At 35.2% G+C, this 26,332-nt stretch overlaps 2 protein-coding genes across 2 annotated transcripts in view; one reads left to right on the top strand and one right to left on the bottom strand.

Annotated features, from left to right (window-relative positions):
* LOC103146652 (heterogeneous nuclear ribonucleoprotein L-like) overlaps nucleotides 1-10,559 on the top strand; it is a 17,869-nt gene extending 7,310 nt beyond the window's left edge. Inside the window, exons 2-13 of the mRNA XM_007564657.2 lie at nucleotides 1,154-1,260; nucleotides 2,498-2,735; nucleotides 3,950-4,035; nucleotides 5,047-5,143; nucleotides 5,268-5,340; nucleotides 6,523-6,582; nucleotides 6,685-6,917; nucleotides 8,076-8,197; nucleotides 8,939-9,137; nucleotides 9,220-9,277; nucleotides 10,162-10,260; nucleotides 10,372-10,559. Coding sequence (XP_007564719.1) covers nucleotides 1,154-1,260; nucleotides 2,498-2,735; nucleotides 3,950-4,035; nucleotides 5,047-5,143; nucleotides 5,268-5,340; nucleotides 6,523-6,582; nucleotides 6,685-6,917; nucleotides 8,076-8,197; nucleotides 8,939-9,137; nucleotides 9,220-9,277; nucleotides 10,162-10,260; nucleotides 10,372-10,427 — 1,428 coding nt within the window. The 3' untranslated portion in view covers nucleotides 10,428-10,559. The remainder of the gene's footprint in view (nucleotides 1-1,153; nucleotides 1,261-2,497; nucleotides 2,736-3,949; nucleotides 4,036-5,046; nucleotides 5,144-5,267; nucleotides 5,341-6,522; nucleotides 6,583-6,684; nucleotides 6,918-8,075; nucleotides 8,198-8,938; nucleotides 9,138-9,219; nucleotides 9,278-10,161; nucleotides 10,261-10,371) is intronic.
* A 4,340-nt stretch (nucleotides 10,560-14,899) lies between these two features.
* Nucleotides 14,900-25,846, bottom strand: rcor3 (REST corepressor 3). The gene is made up of 12 exons (XM_007564655.2): nucleotides 25,422-25,846; nucleotides 25,269-25,325; nucleotides 23,730-23,807; nucleotides 23,601-23,653; nucleotides 22,639-22,800; nucleotides 21,394-21,518; nucleotides 20,028-20,106; nucleotides 19,393-19,608; nucleotides 18,658-18,735; nucleotides 18,516-18,573; nucleotides 17,371-17,615; nucleotides 14,900-16,250 (listed from the first exon to the last, which is right to left on the bottom strand). Exons 1-12 carry the CDS (start codon nucleotides 25,543-25,545, stop codon nucleotides 15,873-15,875), a joined length of 1,653 nt encoding a protein of 550 aa, XP_007564717.1. The 5' UTR covers nucleotides 25,546-25,846; the 3' UTR covers nucleotides 14,900-15,872.
* Between the last annotated feature and the right edge of the window lie 486 nt (nucleotides 25,847-26,332).

Raw genomic sequence — 26,332 nt, 5'->3', positions numbered from 1 at the left:
TGGGGGTGGGGTGGGTTACTACATTGTCCTTTCTGTTGTGTTTTCTATCTTGTGCAGAGTTTTCATCAGACCTTTGACGTGAAGTTTTCACATTTCGGCTGCAGCACAACGTGCGGTCAGCCTCCATCTCTGCTTTGTGGCTTGGAATGTCAGACATGTTGCTGTAAAAACACACAAAACAAAATAATTGGATATATTTTTGTATGTAGATATTTTTTAGCCAAACCTTGTCAAGTGGAATAATTTGAGCTTCACCTGGATCAAATTAATTTATATTTAATGAAGTAAAATATTTATTTTCGCAGATAAAAGTTTAAACAAATTAATTATATGCTTTTTACATCATTTCTAATATTGTATTAAAAGGTTTTAGTGTTTAAAAGACAAATCTGTAGAATGTGCTAATGTTTTATTTTATCTGATTAATCGATTAATCATCAGAATAATTGTTAGCTCCAATCTCAACCAGGTCTTCACTATTTTCATTCTTCCTTCTGGTTCTAATCTTGTTTATTTGCTTGAAGCCATATAATATCAGTGCTGGTCTTTGGGTGAACCGTCTGTTTTCACCTACACTATAAAAACACAAGATCTTATCAAGTATTTTTTTGTCTGGTTTCCAATACAAATATCTTGGCACACTTTTCAGCAAGATAGAGGAGCTGGTTTTAGGTAAATAATTTCTTAATATAAATAAAAGTGTCCTAGTTCCATTATTTCACTTATAAAATGGGAAGAAATTCTTGTTTCTTAGAAAGTCATATTTCATTTGTACTAAGACATTTGCAGTAGAAACAAGATAAAAAAAATACTTGGTAGTGTTTGTGCTTTTGCAGTGTACTCTTTACTGTAACTCTGACATTTAAGTATTTCCTCTGTGTTGCTCTGCTTCTTTTTCATCTTTTGTTTCTCTTTCACCTTTACAAACTGGTAAACATTCGTAGCAATCTCATTTCCACTTTTTCTTCTTCTTATTATTGTTTTTCTTATTATTATCACTTATTTCTGTGGAAATAAATGATTCCACAGATTTTATGGCTGCATTGTCGTCATCATGAAAATGCTAACATGCTAAATCTATTTTACATTATTGTTCATTTTTAGCTGTCTTATTCCTTATAAATGTAACATTTCTTTTTTTTCCTTTGTGAAGGACAGTCACCTCATCCCCCCTTCGCCCGTCGTTCATGTCCGAGGATTGTGTGACGCTGTGGTGGAGGCCGACCTGGTGGAAGTGCTTGAAAAGTTTGGCACCATCTGGTAGTTTTTAACTTTAAATATCATTTATTATTGTTTTAACTCATTTTATCCAGTCCACTAACATACTATGTGAACATGTCACAAATCAGGGATGGATAATTCAGTGGAAACATCTAATTAAATTAGTGTTATTGCCTAAATTCATCTCAAGCTAAACTGTTTAGAGACAGAGCTTCTTACTAATTAATCATTTAACTGTCTTTAGGGCTGGCTGATAAATCAATTTTATCAATTAATCAAATTTTTGGTTCTTGAGAAAAAATCAAAAATCCAGATTTTTGGAAAATCAGGTTGTTGTTTTTTTTTCACTAATATACTTCTTGGGTTCCCACAGTTCAAAGTGATGTCAGCACACCAGGGCGGCCATCTTGTTTGACAAACATGTTTAAAGGCTTGTTTTTATTTGGACTTTAAGTTTAGGTCAGCCCTGAATAGGAATATTAATCATGCTACAATTTTTTTATTCATAATCATGAGAATACAATTGTAAAGTTGAAATAATGAAATAATAATAATAATAATAGGAGAGTCATTTTATGAAAACTCAAACAACAAAAATAACAAAAAATGAAAATGAGCATCTTGTGAAGTTATAGTTTGGTGTAAGTTTTACAGGTAATACTTAATACTTAATAGAAATGCTTAATCTCACCAATTTAGTTCCTCATCCAAATATCTTAGTACACTTAAAATAAGACACAACTAACTTATAAGTAACTTTTCCGTATTTTTTCTGTTTGTTTGAAGTAAATAAATCCTTAGTATTGATGAAAAAGTGTTTGTTCCACTGGCAGATTATTTCACCTATAACATGGGAAAAGTAGATTGCTGTAAGTGAAATAACCTGCCAGTGGAACCAGCACATTTTCATCAATATTAAGAAATTATTGACTCAAAACAAGCTCCTATATTTCGCTGAAAAGTTACTTTTAAGTTATTTTTGTCGTCTTAAGTATACTGACATATTTGCAATAGAAACTAAACCAAAGATACTTGGTAAGATTTTGTGTTTTTGCAGTGCAGTTATATTACTAAAGTAAAAGTAAAAAGTACTGTGGATAGCACAGTAAAGTAAATTTTTGCCAAAAACAGTACTAAAGTAAATGTAACTAGTTAGTACCCAACTCTTGATATAACGCATTTTAAATATTTTCTATAGATAAATATAACAAATTGCATGTTTCTGAGTGGATAGAACCAGTTTGTCTGTGTTTTACCGTCTGTTTCCCCCCCTCAGTTATGTGATGATGATGCCCTTCAAGCGTCAGGCTCTGGTGGAGTTCGACAGCTTGGAGAGCGCGGAGCGATGCGTGAGGAGCGGAGGCAGCGAGCCTGTCTTCATCGCCAACCAGCAGGCCTTCTTCAACTTCTCCACCAGCCAGAGAATCACCCGACCCACCAACTCAGACGACCCGACCAGCAAAAACAAGGTTCTGCTGCTGTCCATCCAGAACCCGCTGTACCCCATCAGCACTGTGAGTAACTCAAGTTTTCCTTAATGATCTGGACATTTATATTTAATCAGATTTGGTTTAGATCATCCTTTCATGAATTAAAATATCTAAAGATCCAATATATATAGCTGGTTTTAACGCTGTATGCATTGTATAATGGCTGCTACGAAACTGCAAAAACACAAAATCTCACAAAGAATTTTTGGTAACACTTTATTTGAAGGGGGTTGAATAAGACTGTCATGACACTTTCATAAACATGACATAACACCTGTCATGAACATGAATAAGCCTTCATGAATATTTATGACTGTAGTCATAAAGCGTCATTCGGTAAATTATGACACTTTTAATACAAAGTTGACATTATTCAAAATGTCTTTGTTGTGACAACTTGACATTAACCAAGAAATCATTACTGATATAAATTTGTTATAAAAGTATTACTGATTGCACTTTAAAAATTAGGTAACTTTATGTTATTAAAGGTAAAGTTTGAACAGTAATGATTTCTTGGTTAATGTCAAGTTGTCATAATAAAGACATTTTGAATAATGTCAACTTTGTATTAAAAGTGTCATTATTTACCGAATGACACTTTATGACAACAGTCATAAATATTCATGAAGGCTTATTCATGTTCATGACAGGTGTTATGTCATGTTTATGATGGTGTCATGACAGTCTTATTCAACCCCCTTCAAATAAAGAGTTACCGAATTTTTATTCTAGTTTCTAGTGCAAATATATTAGTACACTTAAAATAAGGCAAAACTAACTTACAAATAATTTTTCAGCATTAAATAATTCTTGAATATTGATAAAAAGTACTAGTGACCCTGGTAGATTATTTAACTTATAACTTTTTTCTCAATATTCTGGCAGCTAGCACTTTTTCATCAATATTGGGAATTATTGACTGAAAACAAACTTCTATATCTTGCTGAAAAGTTACTTGTAGGTGAGTTTTGTCTTCTTAACTGCACTAAGATACTTGCACAAGAAACCAGAGGTAACATACTTAATAAGATTTTGTGGTTTTGCAGTGTGTGAAACATAAATGTGAAAAAGTTGCCAAATATTTAGTTGGGTAAAAAGAAAGATGGTTGTTTAGTCATATGACTAAAAACCATTAAAATTAATTAGATTTACATGAATAAAACTTGGTGACAAATTTTAAGTGTGTGTTTTTTGTTAAGTAAACAGTTTAAAGAGTGTTTTTTGATTTTTTGCAGGATGTTTTGTACACTGTGTGTAACCCTGTTGGTAACGTCCAGCGCATCGTCATCTTCAAACGCAACGGCATCCAGGCCATGGTGGAATATCCTTAAGATCACTTTATCATTTGAATTTGTTTATTTCAATAATGTAGAAGCTAAAGAAGCTTAGATTACTATTGAGCAGCTAAAGTAAGTAGAAAAACATGCATCAAAGGTTTGTTCTAAAAATATTATAAAATAACATATAATTTTTGCGACCCCAAGTGCTTGTTCATTTTGATATAGCTGAAATTGTTTAGATTATCACTGAGCAGCCAAAATAGTAAAAAAGAATTGCAATAATGGTTTGTTTTAAAAATGAAATTTTTAAAAATTATTTTTGTGGTCAAAAAGTGCTTTGGCCGTCATGGTAAAAAGTTTGGACACCACTGTCACATATGAATGAACAATCTGTACTCAAAAAACTTTTTATTGACATATAATGGATTACTGTTCTCTTTCTATTATAGCTTTATGTTTTGCTTGTAAAATGTAATATTTGTTTTAGGATCATCTAAAGGGTTTGGAATCTCTTCATTGTGGTTTGATAAACTTGGGGGCCCAAAACTACATCCTGCTCAGGGCCCCCAAAAAGCTAGAGATGGCCCTGACCAAACTGGGTTTTTTTTCTTTCTTTTCTCTTCCTGTCATGAATCACAGACAATCTTTATTACAGAGAGTTAACAGCTAAACCAGCAGAACAAACATGTTTTACATTTGTTTTTTAAGCTCCTACAGCGTGTTTTTGCTATATGGGCTATAGCAAGGCGGTACTATTTTCAGCAGCTGAAACTAATTACCTCTGCACAGGCTGATCTCTGTGTGGGAAACAACACGGTAATGACACAGTCACATCCTTTGGTTCACTCACTTAGCACTGTTTCCATAACAACCAGAAACAAGAAATTATTTGCTTTGGTATTGCTGTTGTGTCAAAATAAAAAAATAATTAAAAAAAACAAATAAATAAATAATAATAAACATCACGACCAGCAACTCAAACGGTTGTTTCTCTTCCTTTCCCGATTGGCTGCTTGTCGTTCTGCTGAGTCATCCTTAACAAATGAATCAACATTTCAGTCCGTGGAAGACGCTCAGAAAGCCAAAATGGCTCTAAACGGCGCAGACATTTACTCCGGCTGCTGCACGCTGAAGATCGAGTATGCTCGGGTAAACACACTCACACACTGTCCAGCAGACACGCGCCCAGGTGTACACACATGCATGCATCCTCATCCTTAAGCCCACGCACACACACCCACCCAGAGGTGCTGTGCTCTGTCGCCCCCTGCAGCCCAACAGACTGAACGTCGTCCGCAATGACAACTCCAGCTGGGATTACACCAAACCCTTCCTCCTGCACCGAGGTAGGACAGCTTCAGGTTCTGCTCACACACACACACACTTACAGACACAATTATACATACTCACACACACACACACACACACACACACGAGGCTGCTGTCATTTTCTGTGAGTATTCAGAAATGTATCTTGATTTGATGACTGAGATTTTTTGTACGTGTAGAAATTAAATATAAGTATTGATGTTTCAGCCTTGTTTACTTTGCTCTCTGTGTGTTTGTAGTGTCAACAAATAGTTCAAAAGCTTTATTTCTTTAATCATTTCAGTATGAAAATAATGTGGAATCTCAACTTCATTTACGATGGCGTATTAGGAGCATTGTATTTTAGATTAAAAAAGGAGCACATTACTGCCAACAAAGTCTGAAGGAAATGTCTTAGTTTGAAAAGTCAAATATCTGCTAAAACAAAATTCAGAAACTTTGATATTAAACTCAGAAATAGTCTAGAAAAAAAGCTCCGAAATTTCTGAGTTTCAAAAGTCAAAAATGTAAATAAATAATGATACATTTTTATGTTTTTTAATATATTTTTGAGCTCATTCTCAAAAAATTTTCCAGAAAATGTTTGACTTTCACACTCAGAAATGTTCAAGTTTTTTCTAGAAAATTTCTGAAATTAAGCTAAAAATGTTTGAATTTTTTTTCTAGCAATCTTTTTAAATGTCTGAGATTCATGTTATTTTGGCAGAAATGTTTTCTTTTTCTATCTACAATGGCTTTAGTATAGCATCATAGCTACAACTAGTGCTGAGTGATTGGCTTTATCAATTAATCAAATCTTTAGTTTTTGAAGATTTAAGTTTTTGAAAATGTTTATCTTTTCAAACTCAGAAATTTCTTGTTTTTGTAGAAAAATTCTGAGATTAATCTAAAAAAAAATTTTCTACCAAATTTTCAACTTTTCCATAGTATTCTTAGAAATTTTTTTTAAATTAATCTTAAAATTTCAGAGTTTTTTGGTGGAAATTTACACTTCCTTTCATCTCTTTGCATTGGTCATAATGGTCCATTGTTTTCAACTCAGGCTGGGCGAGAAATCGATGTCATCAATTATTCAAACTTTTGAAGATTCAAGTTTTGGAGAATCTGGATTTTTCCAGGCTCTCCTTGGGTTTCCATACCTCAGAGTGATGGTGGCGCTCCCTGTCTTTAGCTTTAAAAGTTTCTTTTGTTTGTTTCAGATCGGGCGAAGGGAAGGCAGCGTCAAGCCATCCTGGGAGAGCATCCATCCAATGGCTACGGTACCGACTCTCGCTCTTCCTCCCTCCCTGAATGTTTCCTCCTCTTCGTCCTCCTTCTCATCCTCATTTGAAATCTCTCATTATCTTTGCTCGTCTTCGCAGGCCCTCACTGCCCCCTGCTGCCACTGCCTCCTAACAGCCGGTACAGGAGAAGCCATGAGCCGGTGCCGGAGCTGGTTTCCTACAAGCAGCTCGTCCCAAAGACCTTCTCCTCCACCGTTCCCTCCGCCCTGCTGGCCTCCAGCGCTGTCGCCATGGTGAGCGGCCTCCATCCCAACAAGATGAACTGCAGCCGCCTCTTCAACCTCTTCTGTCTCTACGGCAACGTGGAAAAGGTCTGTCTGAGTTTTATTTATTATTAAGCATCTTTTTCATGGGACAAACAAGATAATCATAAATAAATTAATTGATTTTAGGGTTTTACGGGTGCTTAAAGAGGCAGTATCATGTATTTTCCATCAACATTGCGCCTTTTATAGCAAAATCAAGTAACTTAAATTTGTAGTCAACATTATGTTGTATTATTATTATTATTTCACTTTTTAATAGATTTTAGGTATACAGTTCAAAAAGCCCATCTAGAGATAAGTGTTGAAAATTAGCTTACACTATAATAAGCACTGTGATACAAACATTGTGCTGTTTTATTCAGTTTTTCTGTGTTAATGTGTGTCAAATAAACCTAATTAAAATAAAAAAAACTGCTACATATATCAATCAAGACCTAAAAAACATTTGACTTTGATATTGGGTCTCTGTCTCTTTAAAAACTCCTGCTCTTTCTGAAACTCAATATTGCTTCTCTATTAACGGTGCAGTTTCTAACTTTTATATAATTTTTTTTTTTTTTTTCATATTTCTGTATTTCCATGTTGTTACAGTGTCATAAAAAATTATCAAAAAGTGAAAAGATCCATCTCCTCCATTTTCTTCCAGAGCTTCTATTACTGTCTGAAGAAATCAAAATCAATCAATCAATCAGTCGGGAGGCGGGGCTTATTGCTGTCAATCCACCATGTACTCGCTGCTAAATGTGCTAATGATGGAGAAATTAGTTACTGTTACAGGAACATCATCGGTGGCTAAGCTAAATAGCATTAGCACTCATGACAAGCTGTGCTAGCTGTAGCACAGCAGAGAAAGGGGGAGGGTGACTGACAGCACTAAGACCCGCCTCCTGTCTCTGATTGGTTGTTTCTAGTTAGCACTGGGAGAAGGCAGTTACTGTTATGATGTAGACAACAAACAAATATGTAAAAAATATATATATATTATAATCAATCAATCAATTATAAAAATATAAAAGTGACATACTGCAACTTTAACTGTTTGTTTTGTTGTAAATATTTTGAATCTTTTTAACAAGATTACTGTTTCAACCCTAAACGTCCATGTTTATATAAAAATACACTGTATTTTTGTTTTATCTGTTCTTATTCACATCTTGGCCTTATAAAGTGTTTTTATGTGGCCCTGACTGGTGGTGTTCACAGGTGAAGTTTATGAAGAGCGTTCCTGGAACGGCGCTGGTGGAGATGGCGGATGAGTACGCAGTGGATCGCGCTGTGACCCACCTCAACGGCACCAAGGTGTTCGGGAAGAAACTAAACGTTTGGTGAGAACGAGACCCACTCAGGATCCACTCAGAATTTTAAAATACTCATAATTACAATTTCTACCTCACATAAGGCGTCAAAGGTCAACCATCCATTTCAGCCATTCCACCTAAATAGACTTTTAAAGATTAAAATTTAAGAAAAAAAGAAAAAAATCCTGGTTGCTTTAAACAATGCAATTGATTTATGCAAATATATTCATTATTGACATAATTTACTTTGCAGTAATTTTTCATATAAAAATATATTACTGTCCTGAAAGAACATAATGTTATCACCACATATTATTAAGTATTATTGGTCTAGTTTCTTGTTTAAATATCTTGGTGCACTTGAAATAAAACAAAACTAATTTTCAAGTAACCTTTCAGCAAGATACCGGAGCTTCTTTTAAGTCAATAATTCCTTAATGTTGACGAAAAAGTACTAGATCCATTGGCAGATTATTTCACTTCTAACAAAACGTTTTTACCCTGTTATGAGTGAAGTAATCTGGAACAAGTAGCTTTTCACCAATATTAAGAAACATTTAACTTAAACCAAGCTCCTATGTCTTACTGAAAAGTTACTTGTACTGTGTGTTAGTTTTACACTAAGATGTTTGCACAAGAAACTAGACCAACTACACTTTTTGTTTTCGCAGAGCGATATTATCTCACATTCTTCAGATTTTTCTGATTGTTTATTTCTGTTTTCTTGTGGTTGGTTTTTGGTTTTGACATCCGTCTGTCCCTTCCCAGTGTGTCCAGGCAGCAGGCAGTGATTCCCAGTCAGGTGTTTGAACTGGCCGACGGCAGCAGCAGCTACCAGGACTTCAGTCTGACCAGGAACAATCGCTTCAGCAGCACGCACAGCCACAGAAACATCATCCAGCCGCCCACCGCTGTGCTGCACTTCTACAACGCCCCACCCACCCTCAACCAGCAGCAGCTGCTAAAAGTGAGAACAAGCAGATTAAACGCTGCTTTTATTTGTAAAAAATTTCCTTTATTCTCTAAAAAACCATGATCTCTCCTCTCAGTTCTGTTCTGAACACAACGCTCCTGCCTTCACCAAGTATAAGGTCTTTGATGCCAAACGTGAGTTAAAAGCACTCATGCACTGCAAAAACTCAAAATCTTACCAAGTAATTTTGGTCTAGTTTCTACTACAAATATCTCAGCACACTTGCAATGAGAAAACTCACTTTTCAGTAAGGTGAAGGAGTTTGTTTTAAGTGATGTTCCCTAATATTGATAAAAATGTATTACCTCCACTGGCAGATTATGACGGTGACAGTTAAGGGCAAAAGTAGGTAGAAAAAAAGAATAAATTCCAAACAAAAAACAAGGAATTTTCTGAGCCACACAATTTGAAATTTTTCTTTAAAAAATCTTCCAACATTTTGTGATTAATCTCAGAAATTTCCTAGGAAAATTGTGGAAAATTCTGAGTTCCAAAAGTCAAAAATTTTCAATTTATTTTGAAATTTTTGAAGATTTTTTTCTGGCATATTTCTGTGATTAATCCAGACATTAGATTTTTTTTCTGGCATATTTCTGTGATTAATCTAAACATTTGATTTTTTTCTGGCATATTTCTGACTTTTCAAACTCAGAAATTCCCATGTTTTTTCTAGAACATTTCTGATATTAATCTTAGTTTTTTGGTGTAAATGTACTCTTGCTTTTTTTGTGCCTACAATGGCCCAAATATGCCGTTGTAGTTTATTTCACTTATAATATTGGAAAAATACGTTGCTATAAATGAAATAATCTGCCAGTTGAACTTGTACATTTTCAACAGTTTAAAGAATTATTGACTTAAAACAAGCTCCTTGCTTGTCTTACTTCAAGTACACTAAGATATTTTGCACTAGAAACTGGACAAAAATAATTGGTAATATTTTTGTGTTTTTGCAGTGCACTGATTCTAAAATGCTGTAAATATGTGACAGTCAGACTTTTTTCTCTTGTTTTTACAGCCAGCTCTAAGACTCTCTCTGGTTTGCTGGAGTTTGACTGTAAAACTGCTGCGGTTGAAGCTTTGATCGTGCTCAACCACCACCAGTTTAGAATAGCTGGTAAGTGGCAGAGAGGTCAGAATAAATAAATAAACGTCTTGTTTTTTTTGGGGTTTTTTTGTTGACTGTGAGGCGTGTTGTTTAAGACGTCCGTTTCTCTCTGACTTGCAGGCAGCTCCAACCCCTTCACCATTAAACTCTGCTTCTCAACTTCTACGCACCTGTGACCCAGAATATAGATGGTTATCACAAACACACCTGCAGGAGAGATATTTAACTTCTCAACCTGAGAAGGATGAAGAGTTTATTTTATTTTTGAAGTGTTTTATATGATGTCTGCATGATAAAAAAAAAAAAAACCTAGTGATGAAGAGAAGCACTACTTCAGTTTTTGGTTACACCTTGTTTTCACCAGCTGCAGACTTGAATCAGTTTCAAAATGTCAGAAGAAACCATTGAAGGATGTTTGAATATGAACTGAGAGCAAACAATGCTTGTGATTTATTTTACTACTGAGGGCAGCAGGAAGCAACAAAAATAATCCTCTGGCTAAAAGCTGCAGCTGAAAACTGTTTTAAACACAAGAACTGACAAGTAATGCAAATAACAGCTGAAATCTTTGATTCTGTACAGTAATACACCAACAACATAAGATATGGGCTTTTAGGGCAAACCAGCTTGAGAAAGAAGTGGTCAGTTAACAATCCTGGCTTATAATATGTAACACTGTCATATTTTTAAATAGGTTGGCCCAGCCAACGTTTCTATGATTAAACAGGTTTTGTGTGTAACTTTTTTGTTGTTCCTTTGGTTGTAGATATCTGCTGCATACCTGGGTTACGAAATAAGACGCTAGCAAAAATAAGCAACGCAAACTAGAACTGTTCCGAAAACGGAATGGTGATTAATATTTATTATTTATTTATATTATTGTTTATAAAATTATAAATGTATAAACAATGACCCGTTCGATGTTATCTCGGTTTTTAATTAACTGAGATGAAGACCAAATGTAAAAACTACCGCTGAGCCAAAAATTATTCCACAGAGCCAAAAGTAACGTTCCACGGGCCGTTACCTAGCAACCCTAGCCCAACCCAGCCCCGTTACCTAGCAACCCAAGCTAAGTTCCAGCGCATTCTAGCTGGTTTTACCGCTGTAAAATGGCTGCTGGGAAAGACAAGTGTTTTGTTGTTGGCTTACCATCCAGAAACTACTTGCTGTATTCTTGTTGGTTGTGCAGAAGGGACTTCTTCTGCTTTTCAAAGATGTATGGTTGTAAAATTGCATCTGTTGGCAGCCATTTCCATGTTCGAATGTAAACGTTGAGTTTGGGGGCGTGGCCAGCAGTAGCTTATTTGGATTTAAAGTGACAAGACGCCCTAAAACAGAACAACTGGGCAGGCTAAAATCTCATCTAAGAATAATTTTGTTCACAATTTGTTCATAGAGCCCACAGATCTGTCCTAACCTCCTCCATTTTTATGTTTCTTCTGGTTTAAAAATATTACAGAAGTTTTTGAGGATCCCAGTCAGAATAATTGATTAATGAGAAGTGTATAAATAATTTTGGCATGTTTTTTTTTTTGTTGTTGTTAAAATGTAAATAAAACATATATTGTCTTAGTATCTTTTGAGAGGTGTATTTGTCAATTACAATCAGAAAACAACTGTGGTTGAATAGAAAAAAATAGGTAAACATTTTGGGTTTAACTATATGTGTGGAAAAAGTAAGTGCACCTTTGCTGTTTGCAGCTGCTGATAATCAAATGTTGAAACTGTTGAAATGACCCAGTAAAAACCACAATCCTAACCTGATTGATGTGTTGTGATGGAGCTTAAAAAATGGAAATTACTAAAATATTTTCATAAAATTAAGAATTGTTTTTTAAATAAAATGTTTATTAAGAACTATCAAGTCCAACTCAAGAAAGAGAAAACTAAGTGGCTTCACATCAAAGGTCAAAGTTCTGATGAAAATACAACCTTTCATATGATTCTAGTTACATTAAACGTCAATCATGATACATACGTACAAAAAAAAAGAAAAGAAAAACAAGCATTTTCACAATGTTTAGCTTTACATGAAATCCAAACTGGTATTACAAAAGGACTATAAATAATTTCCAAACTAAATGCATCACATAAGGATGATAAAGTGGTTCCCAGTTTCGTTCAGTTAGTGAAAAACAACACTGGAGTAAAAACTGTAATTTAATCAAAAAAATATTTATTCCACAGGCTTTTAGTGAAACTTTAGTGTCTTAAAGGCGGATCTAACTTATGGAAAATAACGGAGTTCTTCTGCTACCGAGTCTGAAAATAATGCTAAAACGTTATATTTTCCTATAAATCGCCTGAAAGTTAAACAAAACAGGTTTCTATCTTGTTTATTGTGATGTTTCCAATTAAATTAAAGGCAGAGTTAAGATGGAACCACAGGAGCCGAAAACCACAAACAAACTGCAAACAAGTAGATACACTGCAAAAACACAAAATCTTACCAAATAATTTTGGTCTAGATTTTACTGTAAATATCTCAAGTCACTTGAAATAAGACAAAGCTTACTTAAAATTAAGTTAATCAAGAAATATGAGCTTGTTTTAAGTAAATAATTTATTAAAATTGAAAAAGAACCAGCTTCTTTGGCAGATTATTTCACTTATAAGATGGGAAAAATGTCGTGTTAAAAGTAAATTAATCTGCCAGTGGAACAAGTACTTTTTCATCAGTATTAAAGAATTATTATCTATGGAGTTAAATTGGGGCCTCAAAGTTTGTTCAAAATAAAGAATGAAACAAAAATTATATATATATGAAATTGGGGGGGGGGGGGCCCTTGGATTTTAAAAAAAGGTTTTAAATTTTTTTTTTTTTTTTTCAGTTTCATATTTTTGACTTGTGAACAAACTTTATGGCCCCAGTTTAGCTCCATAATTGTCTTAATTTTATTACGGTAGAAATGTTAAACTTTTGAAACTAGGACTATGAACTAGAGTAAAATTACTTGGTAAGAATATATGTTATTGCAGTGTAATAAAGAGTTCAGTAGGATCCTTAACAGAGTAAGTAAAGTATAGAAAATCAACAGACAGACGTTGCAGACACACAAAAAACAGCACTTTAGAGTCCTACCAACATCTTACAGCGTAGCGTGCATTGGTCATCATCACAGTAATACAACAGTATGTACAAACAACTCCCCGCTGAGGTAAGGTCCTGGAAAAAGAAAGTACACCCTCCTTTAGCTCACTGGTTTTATCTGACAAATAACAGGCTCTAAAATTATTTAACTCTAACCTCAGGTGTTATTTTATTAGCATCTACATGGTAAAGTTTTCCATCGTGGCGTTTTGGCCTTAAAGATTTACCAGAGAAAATTAACTGAATATCAGCAAGTTTGGGCAATTTTCTGAAGTTGTTGTTGTTCCTGGACATCAATTTCTGAAAAAATATAAAGGCACAATCAAAACAATAGAAGTAATTAATCACCCTAAAACTAGGATGTTTATTTTAAAAAAGGGGATTTTTTTTCATATTAAAGTTGCCCATCTTTGCAAAAGTGAATTAATCCCAAAATGTCTGCAAAATTTACAATCCAAAGAGCAATTTTCACTCCTAGTCCAGTGAGATAAAAATCATTTAGATCCACAACTGTTACGTGACTTTTTGGGGAAAGAAATATAAATATCTACACTGTGAAAATACAGATTCTAATAAAGTATCTTTAGAATTTTTAATATTGTTTGGGATGAATTAGTACACTTGAACTAAGGCAAAACTAAGTAACTTTTGAGCAAGATATGGGAGCCTGTTTTGAGTAAATAATTTCTTAATATTGATCAAATGAAATAAAAAAAAAATACTATTTTCACTTTGCAGGTTATTTTACTTACAACAGGGGAAAATGGCTTCCTGTGAATGAAATAATCTGCCAGGGAAACTAGAACTTTCTCATCAACATTAAGGATTTATATACTTAAAATAATCTTGTTATCCTGCTAAAAAGTTACTTCCAAGTAATTTTTTTCTTACTTCAATTGTACTAAAGCATTTGCAGTGAATGTAAAGACAAAAATACCTGGTATTTTGTAGGAATGAGGTTAGATTCAAGCAAGTTTATAACCCGTTTATCATGTCCTGAAACACACAGATTAAAAGAGGCTTTACTTTTATTTCACTACGACTTTAATTTTAAGGTCTGAGTGAATAAGTCTGAAAAATCTTAGTGAATTTGACACATTGAGGTTAAATTAGCTGCAAAAGATAATAGCAAGGTTTAGCAATTAGGCTGGTTTTATATTAAAAAAAATAACATTCATGTTAAACTTGGGGCATTGTGACTGAATTAAAGACTTTAGAACAAGTTAACCACACAGTTAATTCATTTATCTATGAGCTGCCAGGGGCAAATATTGGGTTTGGTTTTCTTATCTTTCAGAAAAGATGTTTTTGAGAGCAGGGGAGGAATACTTTCAATTAACACAAGCATCTTTGGTGACTTAAAACTACATTATCATGAAATTAGGTTTAAATCAGAGAAGGGAAAGGGATAATCTAATAAATAACAGTATATACATATAAGCACTACATATATTTTTCCAGTTGAGTGGGTCAGAGCAAAACGGGTAGAAAAATAATAAGATAGATGAATATTTTTTTGAGAAATCTGAATAATTTGAATTTGAACCAGTTTTGCAGACAGCACCTTGTGCACTTTAAGGCACATGCACTTCAACACAAGGCTGAACCTCAGATACTTTTCATGGATTACAAATCTCTACGTCAGATTTATGACAAAGTTACTTTTCCCAATTCATGTTGCATTCAAGATCTGGGAATAAGAAACCTCTCACCACATTGCAATGTTGAAAAATTATGGAAGAGGATTAGGACCACAAAAAAAGGAAAAATTCTGACTTTGGATCTCAGAAATCCGAATAAAAAGTCAGAATTCTCTATATAATGATATGTTACGGCCATTGTAAATATAAAAATGCCAAAAAATCTCGAAGTCAAAAATTTTACAGAAAGAAAACTGAAATTTTTAGTTTAATCAGACATTTTCTAGAAAATACTTAACATTTTTTCACTTTTCAAACTCAAAAGTCTTAGACTATTGAAACAAATTTTCCCTCAAAAATGTCCTATATTAATCTCAAAATTTCTTTCTTTTTCTAGCAAATTTTGAACTTTCCAAGCTCAAAAATGTCCTTGTATACTCTAGAATATTTCTAAGATTGATCTCAAAATTTCCTAGTTTGTCTATCAATTTTCAACCTGTCAAGATCAGAAATTTCCTTGTTTTTTTCTATTCAGTTTTTTGCAGAAATGTAATAATTTTGTTTCTCTATCCATAATGGCCTTAATATCCTGTGGTTTACATATTTATACAATTGTAAATATCTCCATATTCACCCTGTTTTCACCGTTTTTGGCTGTAATTTCATTCTACATGAGTAAAGAGACAATAAATTAATTCACTCAGCCATTCATTAAAGTCTGATGTTTTTTTCTTTTTTCAGTGGTTCTAATCCTCTTACATGAAAAACACCAGATGAACATTTTTGGGATATTCTAGAACACTGATGTGAGACTTTCAGTAATTTTACCAATGTGTTGAAGGGAAATGAACTACTTCCCACTGCTTCTTAGAGAGGTCTGCAGGTAATTAGTGGACGGACGACGACGACGCCGTGTCTGACAGGTGGATGGCCATGCCAGCGGGCTGCTGGGCGGAGCTCTGGCCCGGGCCAGCGGCGTTGCTGCCCAGGCTTACGGGAGTGGGGCGCGGGTTGAGGCGTGGCGGCATGGGGTTGGAGGGCCGGATGAGGGGCGGGGGTTGCTGCAGGGTGGTTCGAGGCTGCAGGAAGCGAGCCTGTTGCTGGAGCGGTGGAGGCTGGCGGTGTAGCGATGGCGTGGCCGGCAGAGAGGGCCTCAGGAGCGGAGGCGGCTGGTGGAGGGAGGAGGAAGCATTGGAGGACACAGGATTTTGAGCTGAAGAAGAAGAGGAGGCAGCAGGCGATGCGCCGGAAGAGGTGACCTGACCCTGCAGAGAGGAAAAGGAAGTTACTTTAAATGATGGCCAACTCTGAGATAATTAGTTTTTCTGGAAGGAAAGAATCTAAAAGAAACAGCTCATAGGTTCTCATTTCCATGAGAAAACACAAAAATTCACTTATGTTTTTATGTTTTGATGCTTCCATTTGGGTCTCTGTTGCTCCTCAAAACAGACCAAGACGTTGTTTTGGCAGTACATCACTTTCCACTGTGGTTACTTAGCAACCCCAGTGAGGCTGAGCCCTGTTGCCTAGCAACCCAAGCAGAGCTCCAGCATGTTTGGTCAGCTGGTTTTACCGCTGTATGCGCTAAACAATGGCTGCTGGAAAAGACACACTGCAAAAACAAAATCTTAAAAATCTCACCAAGTATTTTTGGTCTTGTTTCTAGTGTAAATATATTAGTACACTTCAAATAAGACAAAACTAACCTACTAACTTTTCAGCAAGATGTAAGAGCTTGTTTGAAATCAATAATTTCTTAGTGCTGATAAAAAAAATTACTAGTTCATCTGGTAGATTATTTCACTTATAACATTTAAAATGTCTTGTTATTAGAGAAATAATCTGCCATTGGAACAAGTACTTTTTAAAATCAATATTAAGAAATTATTGACTTAAAATAAGCTCCTATATCTTACTGAAAAATTACTTGTAAGTTTTGTCTTATTTCAAGTGTAATAAGATATTTACACTAGAAACAAGACCAAAAATATGTGGTGAGATTTTGTGTTTTTGCACTGCAAGTGTTTTATTATTGACCTTCAATTCAGGAACCACATGCAGTTGATTGTGCAGTAGGCTCCACTTCTGCTTTTTAAAGATGTATGGTTGCATTATTGTAGAAATGTTTGCAGCCATTTTCACATGCGAGTGCAAACATTGAGTTGGGGGCGTGGCCAGTAGCAGCTTATCAAGATTTAAAGTGACAAGACGCCCTAAAATGGCTCGTTCTAAAAGAACTGAGCAGATTAAGATTCATCATCCAAGAATGATTTTGTACCAAAAATGTAATAAATATGTTTTGTTTAGCCCATAAGTCTATCCTAATTTGTTCAAGGAACCATAATAGGTCACCTTTAAATTTAAAAGTGAAGGTAAAAGTCTCACCTCCTCGTCTTCCTCGTCGGTGCTTTTCCCTGAAGGAGTAGTCGAACTGTTCTTCCCCTCTTCGCCTGAGGTGGCGCTGTCTCCATTTGGAGCCTGCGTTCCTTGCTCCGCCTCCCACTCCTGCAGCACCTCCTCCAGGTTGAACCGCCGGCGATAGTTCACAAAGAAGTTTTTCACCTGACCCACGGTTTTGTTCCCAATGACATCAGCGATGGCCTGAAAGTTTTTGCCGTACTTCCTGACTCCTGCAGAAAAAAACAACGAATTGTTGCTGCGGTCTGCCTTAAAACCATTGGTGTAGAAGAAAAGATGAATTGATGAAATGCTCTAAAAAGACTGTAGGATTGCCTTCACACCACTTTCAGGTAAGGAAAAACAAAAACCAGAAATTGCTTGTAGAAGTTAGCAGAGATGTCATGTTTGGTGCCAACAAGAAACAAAATCCCAGGATGATGTTTTATTAAAGTTAGTAATATATAAATTTTGCATTTAAGACAAAAAAAACTTATTTTTGCATAACTGTATTCTACTCAGAACTTCTCAATTGTCAGTTTTAACTTCACCCAATTTGAATTATGTAAAATAAAAATTAAAAAAATATATATCTGTCAACTTATTTTTAACTAATTTATAAAAACCAAAACATATCAACTTTACACTGCATTGATGTTTTAGTCTGATTAAATAACTAAAATAACCGTAAGTTGCAGCCCTAGTTAAATACTTATGAATGTTAGCAGTACATATTCCGTTAAAAGATAAAAAAATATTTTTGTGTAAAACTTTCACATCACATCATGTGGCCTATATATGTTCAAATTATTATTATTTTAAGTTAGAGGACACACCCCTGGGGGACGCCGATGCCGATTGCTCTTGAGTGGGAGAAGATGCTGCCCCAGCCTCAAATGCTGCTGTTCAGTCATTTTATGCCATATAAATCTAGCTTTTAGAAGAACAGATCCAAGTTCTTTAAACCCTATAAATCTGAATATTGATCCCAATTTAACAGTTACAAATCCATTTTTACTCATATCGAACAGAGAATTTACAGTCATCCCCATTAAAGCAGCTCATGTTTAATCATGTGGTTCATTTATTTAGACATTTTATTAAGTGCTGTAATTAAAGGAGATGAAGCTCACCTTGAACTGCCAGCAGCTGCTCGTCTGTGGTCCATCGGGCGTTCACCTTCTGGTTGGACTACAAAAATAAGAAAATAAATAATAATAATGAATGGACTTAAATGTGATTGTTTCATTTGGAGGTTGGGTATGTGTTTACTACCTCAGTCAGTCTGTACTCTTCAATCCCAGAATCCAACAGCTGTTTCAGTCCGCTGTTCATCTGCTTAGCATTCTGGACCTGAAGAGCAAAACAGAAACACAGAAAAGTTACTTTGACTCTTTCTCCATGTTTAACATAGTGCCACTTTATAGCACCATCAAGACACTATGCTAACTTCAGATGTTGTAAAGATGCTATAAACATCAAACATCACTCAAAAATAATTTGACTTTACAATTTAAGGTGTTGAAATTGGACCCGTCTCTTTAAGAATAAGTCACCACAACTTGGCTCCTCTATTAACCCTTTAACAAAGTTTTACCAGAGTTTCACTTAGAAGTAGCTCGTATAATAAGCTCAGCAGATGCACAGTTGCACCAGGTGTTTGCTAATTGCTGCTGGGTAGTCTGAAGGACTATCATATTCTTGATTTTACTAATACTTATTGATGTGCTCCTGGAGAAAATAATAACAATAACATTTTCATTAGTACTGTCACAGCCTCATTTTTTTATTCGACATCATTAATTGGAATAATCAAAATTCTTATGATGGTAATTTTTCAGGATAAATGATAAACAGTACAATAAATGCCCCTTTAACAGAGGCAGATTGTTAATAAAATAAGTCGCACACTGAGGCAGCAGTAAAGGTGTCTCAGATACTGATATTTAATTTACCCCACCATGAGAAACCAGTGGAGGTTGGAGAAGAGTGAGTTGCAGCACCCTCTACCTGTCTCTTAAGGGACACCAGCTCCATGTCCAGTTGACGAAGGAGTGTGTTAGCAGCAGAGGCACTACAGGATACAGCCACAACGTCCTCTTGGGTGAGGTACATGCCTTTGGGGGGGCGGCAGCGGGAGCGCTGGTGGTGTCGGTGCTGCAGGGTTTGGTGCTCACGTCGCCCTAACGCCGGCTTAGTGCCCGGCACCACCAACTCGGCCTGGTTCTGGAGGGAAAATGATGCAGAAGATTAGCAAATAAATGGCTTTAAATACTGGGGAAAAGAATACTGAGACAGAGAGAAGTACTTAAGTTGTATCGTACGCAACATATTTTGTGTAACTTACATTGCAAAAACACAAATTTAAGGTGAAGATAAAATCAGTTTTATACACTGAAATCTTTATAAATCCCATTAAAAATATTATGATATGTGTATTGTTAAGTCAAATCAGTAAGTTAAAAAAACGGTGTTTATTTTAATCCATATATGGATTATCAATATAACCAAATAGCATATACACTGAAAAAAACAAAAACAAAACAGGAAGTCCACTCAGAAGGCTAAACACAGTTAATTCATAAATACAGAATCTAAACAAAACAATGGGCATCAACTTCTAGGCCCGAATCGTTTGGGCTCACCTCTTTCTTGGCGTCTTTATTCGGATCATAGTCGCTGTCAGTCGCCTCAATATGATTGGCCTCCTCCATTTCCTCCTCGCTGCAACAACAAAGACAGAAACGTTTCAAAAGAGAAACCTCTTGAAACGAGAATAAAACAGCTTCTCAAGTCTAACTGATAAGGTTTGTTAAACACAAAAAAAAGAGAAAAAAAATATTAAAATGACCAAAATAAAGTCAAAAAATTACAATAATTCTGTAATGTGAGAATAAAGTTGTAACAATATGAGAATAAAGTAAAAATATTTTGAGAATAAAGTCATTACAAAAAAATGTAAATATTATGACTTTATTCTAATATTTTTGACTATCATCAATCTATAACTTTATTCTCAACATATTATGACTTTACCATTGTACAATTTTATTTTTGTAATATTTTCTTTATTGTCTTAGTGTGACCCTTAGATAATAGGGTCACACTAAGACCCTGTTGTCTTAATACACCGCCATGGTCAAAAAGAAACAACAATTTACTTTTTTTTTTTTTTTTACTTTTAGTCAATTGTTACAAAACTCAAAAATTAAACCCAGTTGAAGGAATTTACTGTTTACAGTCCAGTATCTGTGGATTCACCTCTTCATGGATTTTTCTGAGGAATACAATTCAAAATTATTTGTGGAAAACGTGCATATTTTTTCTCAGAGCTTATGTAAAATATTATAAAGAAAATGGCTGTATAAATTTAAAGATTCCTTTAAATTTGAGCTTCTTTTATCAGTTCATCTTATCCATTCACCGTGTGCCGAACTTGACATATTTGTTCACATAAACAGGACAGCAGTACGGTTTTAAATAAAGTGTATTAAAATCTGCAAACATTTTAAAACCCTTATCAGTTGTGTTGTTATAGTTTTGTCATTTGTACAGACATGTTTTAAATATAATTTCTGCAAAAGAGTAATTATTCAAATTATTTCATTAATTTTAAAAAAAGTCAGCAAGAGTTCAACCTCTGCGTTTACCATCTTGCATTTAGTGACATCATGGTTGCTAGGCGACAAGACATTTGGATGTGCCTTGTGGTTTGTATGTAGTTAGCGTGAGCAAATATTTTGGGAATCTAACAGTTGATATCTTTAAATCATTTACAGAGTCTAAAGAATTACATTATCAGGTGTTTGAATAAAGAAATTTAACCATGGATTACAGAAAGAAGTCATAATAGATTTAAATAACTTTAGATTTATCCTCCTGAATCAGCTAATCAAAGAGCTAAGGGGGACTTAGAGCTGTTGACCATAGATTTTCACATTTTTTCTTGAAGTCAAACTGATCGGCTCCATTAACAAACAGTAAGGCGATAGTTGAGTCAGTGAGCAGCACCTGTCGTCCTGGTTGCTCCTGTTAGCCAGTTTGCGGGCCTGCCGGTCCATCAGACTCGTTCTGGAGCGCGTTTTCTTCCACGAATAATAGTACTTGACAAGACTGGAGATGGATTTGTCTGGTAACTGAATGAAACAGAACAGGATTACACATGTAGTGCCAAAACAACCCTTCCTCAAGACAGTTATTTTAACATGGAGGATAAATGTAGTCATCATTTAGATGCCAATCTGTTTTAAATTACAACATTAAAGCAGAATTTAACGCTCCTTTAACGAGAAGTAATTGCTTAGTTTATACACAGCCTTAAGTTCACCAAATGTTTAAATAATCGCCAATCACGATCATTCAGGACTTTTTTTTCCTGACTGGTTCCCCACTTTCCTTCCATCATTTCTGCAACCTATTCTTGGATGTTTTCTTTGACAGATGTGCGTCTAGGCCTGTTAGAAAAACTAATTTTGCTGGACAATAAATTGTTCCAGAAGTTATTGTGATAAATGATAATGTTGTTTTGAGACCATTTTTCAAGTAATATAATGGTTAAAATAGCATGATAATACAAGAAAATATTCTCAAAAATAAAATAAAAGAACTTTAAATCCTATCTAACATTCAACACTGGAACTGGAAGACATTTTAAATATACTAAATAAATAAATATAACAGAAACAAGAAATAAAATGTGTTGCCCTGCGACAGACTGGCGACCTGTCCAGGATGTACCCCGCCTCTCGCCCGGAACGTTAGCTGGAGATAGGCACCAGCACCCCTCCCGACCCCACTGAGGGACAAGGGTGTTCAGAAAATGGATGGATGGATGGAAGAAATAAAATGGACACTGAAATCTTTGAAAACAAAATTTTTCTTCAAAAAAAGGCTAGTTAAGACCAAAGCACCAAACTGAAGACTTTTATCATCCAGTTTTTGTAAAAACAGGAAGAAAAGAGAAAAACTAAAAATCAGGCAAATGGAAATTATTGATCTCATATTAATTTAATTTTTCTCAACAGACTGGCATTCTTTCTGTAATCACAGGATGTCTTTCGACATTGTTGTTTAAGAAATGATCAGTTAATCGCCCATTTAGCAATTATCGTATAGAAATATTTGCTTAGTACTTCAAGGTACCAACTTCTTTTTGTCCAAGCTTTATACAGTAGTTTATATACATTTACAATAAGTCTGAAGAACATGAAACCTGAAGCACAGATGAAGACTAACACAGCTACGTTGGGGGTTTACCATCTGCTGGATGCGATGGAAGCTCTTCCCATGGAAGCTGAAAGCCTGTTCGAACAGAACCTTGTCCTCGATGGTCCACTCGTCTGGGAAAGGCGTGAAATTGGGCAAATCAGCCAGGGACTTCTCTATGTTGTGTTTGTGCCAGAACAGCATACCGAGAGCCTGAATAAAAATCCACAAACACAGATGCAGTGTGTCAACCAACAGCAGATCCAGCAACCGTTTCCCTACATATTAAATAAATAGAAGTTATACTACTGAAACCTATTGTTAGCATGTTGGCTGACATGTTTGCCAGCCTGGTTAAACCTCCTTCAAGCTTATGCAACATGTTAAATTGGAAATAACCATATCTAGCCATTATCTGTACCCTTTTTCTTGAAATAGAAAACTATTCATCAGAAGTGTTGCGTTCAAAATACTTGCTTGACACAAATAATATAAATACAAAGATAACTATATATTTATTTTTTACCTGCTAAATAACAATGAATATGTGAATGAAAACAACAAAATAGTCAGATTCTATTTATGTTCCCATTTCCAGGAACTTTGTAGCTGACGGCCATCTTGGTAGGTATCAGTAACCGTCATGACAGTTGCTACGGAGTTGCTATGGACAACATTAAACAAAGCCACATTCTCTTTCTCATGCTAGCTGATCCCGACAGCAGCAATTTGGTTGATGCATCTTTCTCTTGCACACTGGTCAAAAGTGTCAACATACTTTCTTTTTGTGGTTCAGCTAAGCTTTGCCTACCAAAATGGCGGATCAGTGGCGCGAAACACTTCCGGTTCAGAGTATGTACTCTATTCTTTAAGTAGTGTGGGAAATTAGATGAATCAATGGCAATTTGCAGTTGTTCGGATTAGGTTTCAATTCTATACAAAAGCAAACATTTTCCTTATCTTTGCATGAAGTAACAAACCAAAGTAAGAGATGGAGGTGCAGAGAGACTCACCTGCTCCACATTGTAGCCATGCTTCTCCTTTGCAATAGCAATATATTCATCCACTGTGAAGGGAAAGACTCACTGTTAGTCTGGCCTGGAGGCGCGACCCAGGATCTGGATGAGAGGTGTGTCACTTACATTTGGAGTCGACAATGGAGTGATATGGAGACCATACCAGCATCCCACCGCTGTCTTTTTCTGTGTATTTTATGGAACCTAAATGTGGACAGACAACAAAAAAAAAAAAGAAAAATCTCCTTTACAGCTGCTACATACAGTAGATGTAATATTTAAGGCCTCACTGATTTGATGCTAATGTTTAAGGGGGAAAACAAAAACAAATAAAAAAAAATACTTATATCGCTAAGTTATGCGTATTTAATTCCCTTTCTTGATCAATAAAGTATTTTTTAATTTGAATTTTAAGAACAAAGTAAAATATCTTTGAAATTATCAAAAGTAATAATATCAAAATTATAAAAAAAATACTTAATTTATCCCAAAAGGAAATTACATTTCTCCAGTAGCAGTCAAGGTTGCAGCAGATTTGAAGAAGCCTCTGCCTTATGACTTGTTGTATGAGAGTCTCATGACAGTCATGACATGCTAACAGCTCAATATCAAAGCAGCAGAAGCAGTATTTCAGAGTAACACGTCCTGGATGACACCATTAGTTGTTGATACTAATCCACCTCATTTGCTTTTGCCGCTCCTCTTTAAATCTCTGTCTGCCCGTTAGAAAGAGAGATGCTGGAGTAGGGAATATGAGCCTTGCACATTATGATTCATGGTTTGAACTGAGATGTTAATCAGCTGCTCCAAGTAGTAAAAACAATACCTTGTTGCCATGGTTATGTACCATAGCAACTTATAAAGAAAAATCCTTATAACCACAGAGCATCCAAAGCCAGTTGGAATAATTGTCCAAAAGAAGACTTATGTTATTTACATAAACCATTTTCATTTTGAGCTTTAAAATACCAAAATTCCCACGTGACTTTATATTTTTGTCCATCTAATTTTTTAAATACTTAATGATTGTTGTTTTGATCAGTTCATCAGTGCTCGAGTAGCTTTTTTTTTTAACCAAATACTGTTTTTACTCTTACTTGAGTAATTTCTTGGCCAACGTTGAACTTTAACTGAAGAAAAATTTTTGGGTACTCTACCCACCTCAGCATAAGATACCTATGACATGAATGGTGAATATATTACATTTAATTTTTGACCTAGAACTTTTTTTTTCTTCACATGGATTTCCATTCTACGAAATGGCAACATAATATTGGAAATTATTTTAAAGCAGGGTTATAAACTAATTTCAAAGATGAGAACATTTTCTGTTAAACTGGGAATTAGTAGTAACTGGAATGGCTTTATGAGCGATATTCACTTTGTTTTAAAAAAGAGGCTTACCAAACCCAAATTTGGATAATTTAAGAGCAATTTCATTAAATTCATTGCGTTTCCGGACAAGTAGAGGTAGCCTCGGTCTATGTTTACTCCTGTTTAACTTTATTATATCATAATTAATCAAAACTAACAGAATAAAAAGACTGAAAGCAATGCATAAACTCTGCAGTATGCTTCATTTAAAGCAGCTTCGGTCTGTGTTCCCTGTCTATTGACTGAGGCTACCACTATCCGTCACTCGGCGGACACCAGTAAAAACCTCACCGGGCTCAAATTCGGGAATGTTTGCCTGATAATCCGCTCCAACCCGCATTCCAATGTCTGCAAAAGATTAACAAAAACAGTAATTGCACAAGCCGATGAACAAATATTTTTACCAATCAAACAGTCAGCAGGGTGTTCGAGGCTACCACTCACCATGTTCGTCGTCGCTGCCGCTTTCGTCAGAAAAATGTCCGTTAGACGCGTTGGACGGACTTTTAGTCCCGTTTGACCGACCTTTCCCTAAATACTCGGAGCCTTTGTCCATCATCCCCGGCATTTTTGCGATTAAATTTGATCTTTAACGTTCTGTGTCCCGATAAATACGTCAGCTGGAGCGGGACGGATTCGGCTGCGGGTCCCGTACTCGCCGCTCCTTCGGCCGTGTCGCTGTACCGCTTTATACGTTTCTTTACCCAGTGTTTACAGGCACGTTTTATGCTCTGGATAAAAAAATATGTGCGTGGATTTTTGAATAATTATGTTTTAAAATGAAAATAATTTGCCCTAAAGAAATGTATCTTCGTAAGACCTGTAACGGAGGAGGATCTAACTGCTGCGGCGGAAGCTTTCTACGCACAGTCGAGCTACAGTGTGACTCGTTATGTTGGTTGCTAGCTATCACTAATATATCCCTCCGCCTACACTTCTAACCCACACAAACATTTTTAAACCGTAAATTGCAATGAAAAATAACTTTGACAACAATTAAACACACTTTTATTGACTAACACCAAAAATAAGTAAATTATTTCGAGAAGCCACAGCAAATGTTTCAAATGTGACTGATAGTTGTTACGGTGGGTCATCCCTGTAAAATGTGAAAACTAATTTTTCCTATTTTTTATACTATTCTGAAGTTCAGCAGTAAATTTCTAAATCAGAATATATATATTTTTTAATCTGGTTATAATGGTTCTTCTATATCAAACCAGCAGAGGGAGACACAAAACAAAAAGAACCTCATAGTTTGTCTCTTAAATTAATTACACCCTATATATACAAATTTTGCAGTTCTAACTTACCTAAATCAGAAAGGCATAATCTAATTTAACATCAGAAAATGA

This window comes from Poecilia formosa, unplaced genomic scaffold (assembly GCF_000485575.1).
Source record: "Poecilia formosa unplaced genomic scaffold, Poecilia_formosa-5.1.2 Scaffold164, whole genome shotgun sequence".
Taxonomy (NCBI): Eukaryota; Metazoa; Chordata; class Actinopteri; order Cyprinodontiformes; family Poeciliidae; genus Poecilia; species Poecilia formosa.
The sequence above is the reverse complement of the archived record's forward strand: the minus strand, read 5'-3'. Positions and strand labels throughout refer to the sequence as shown.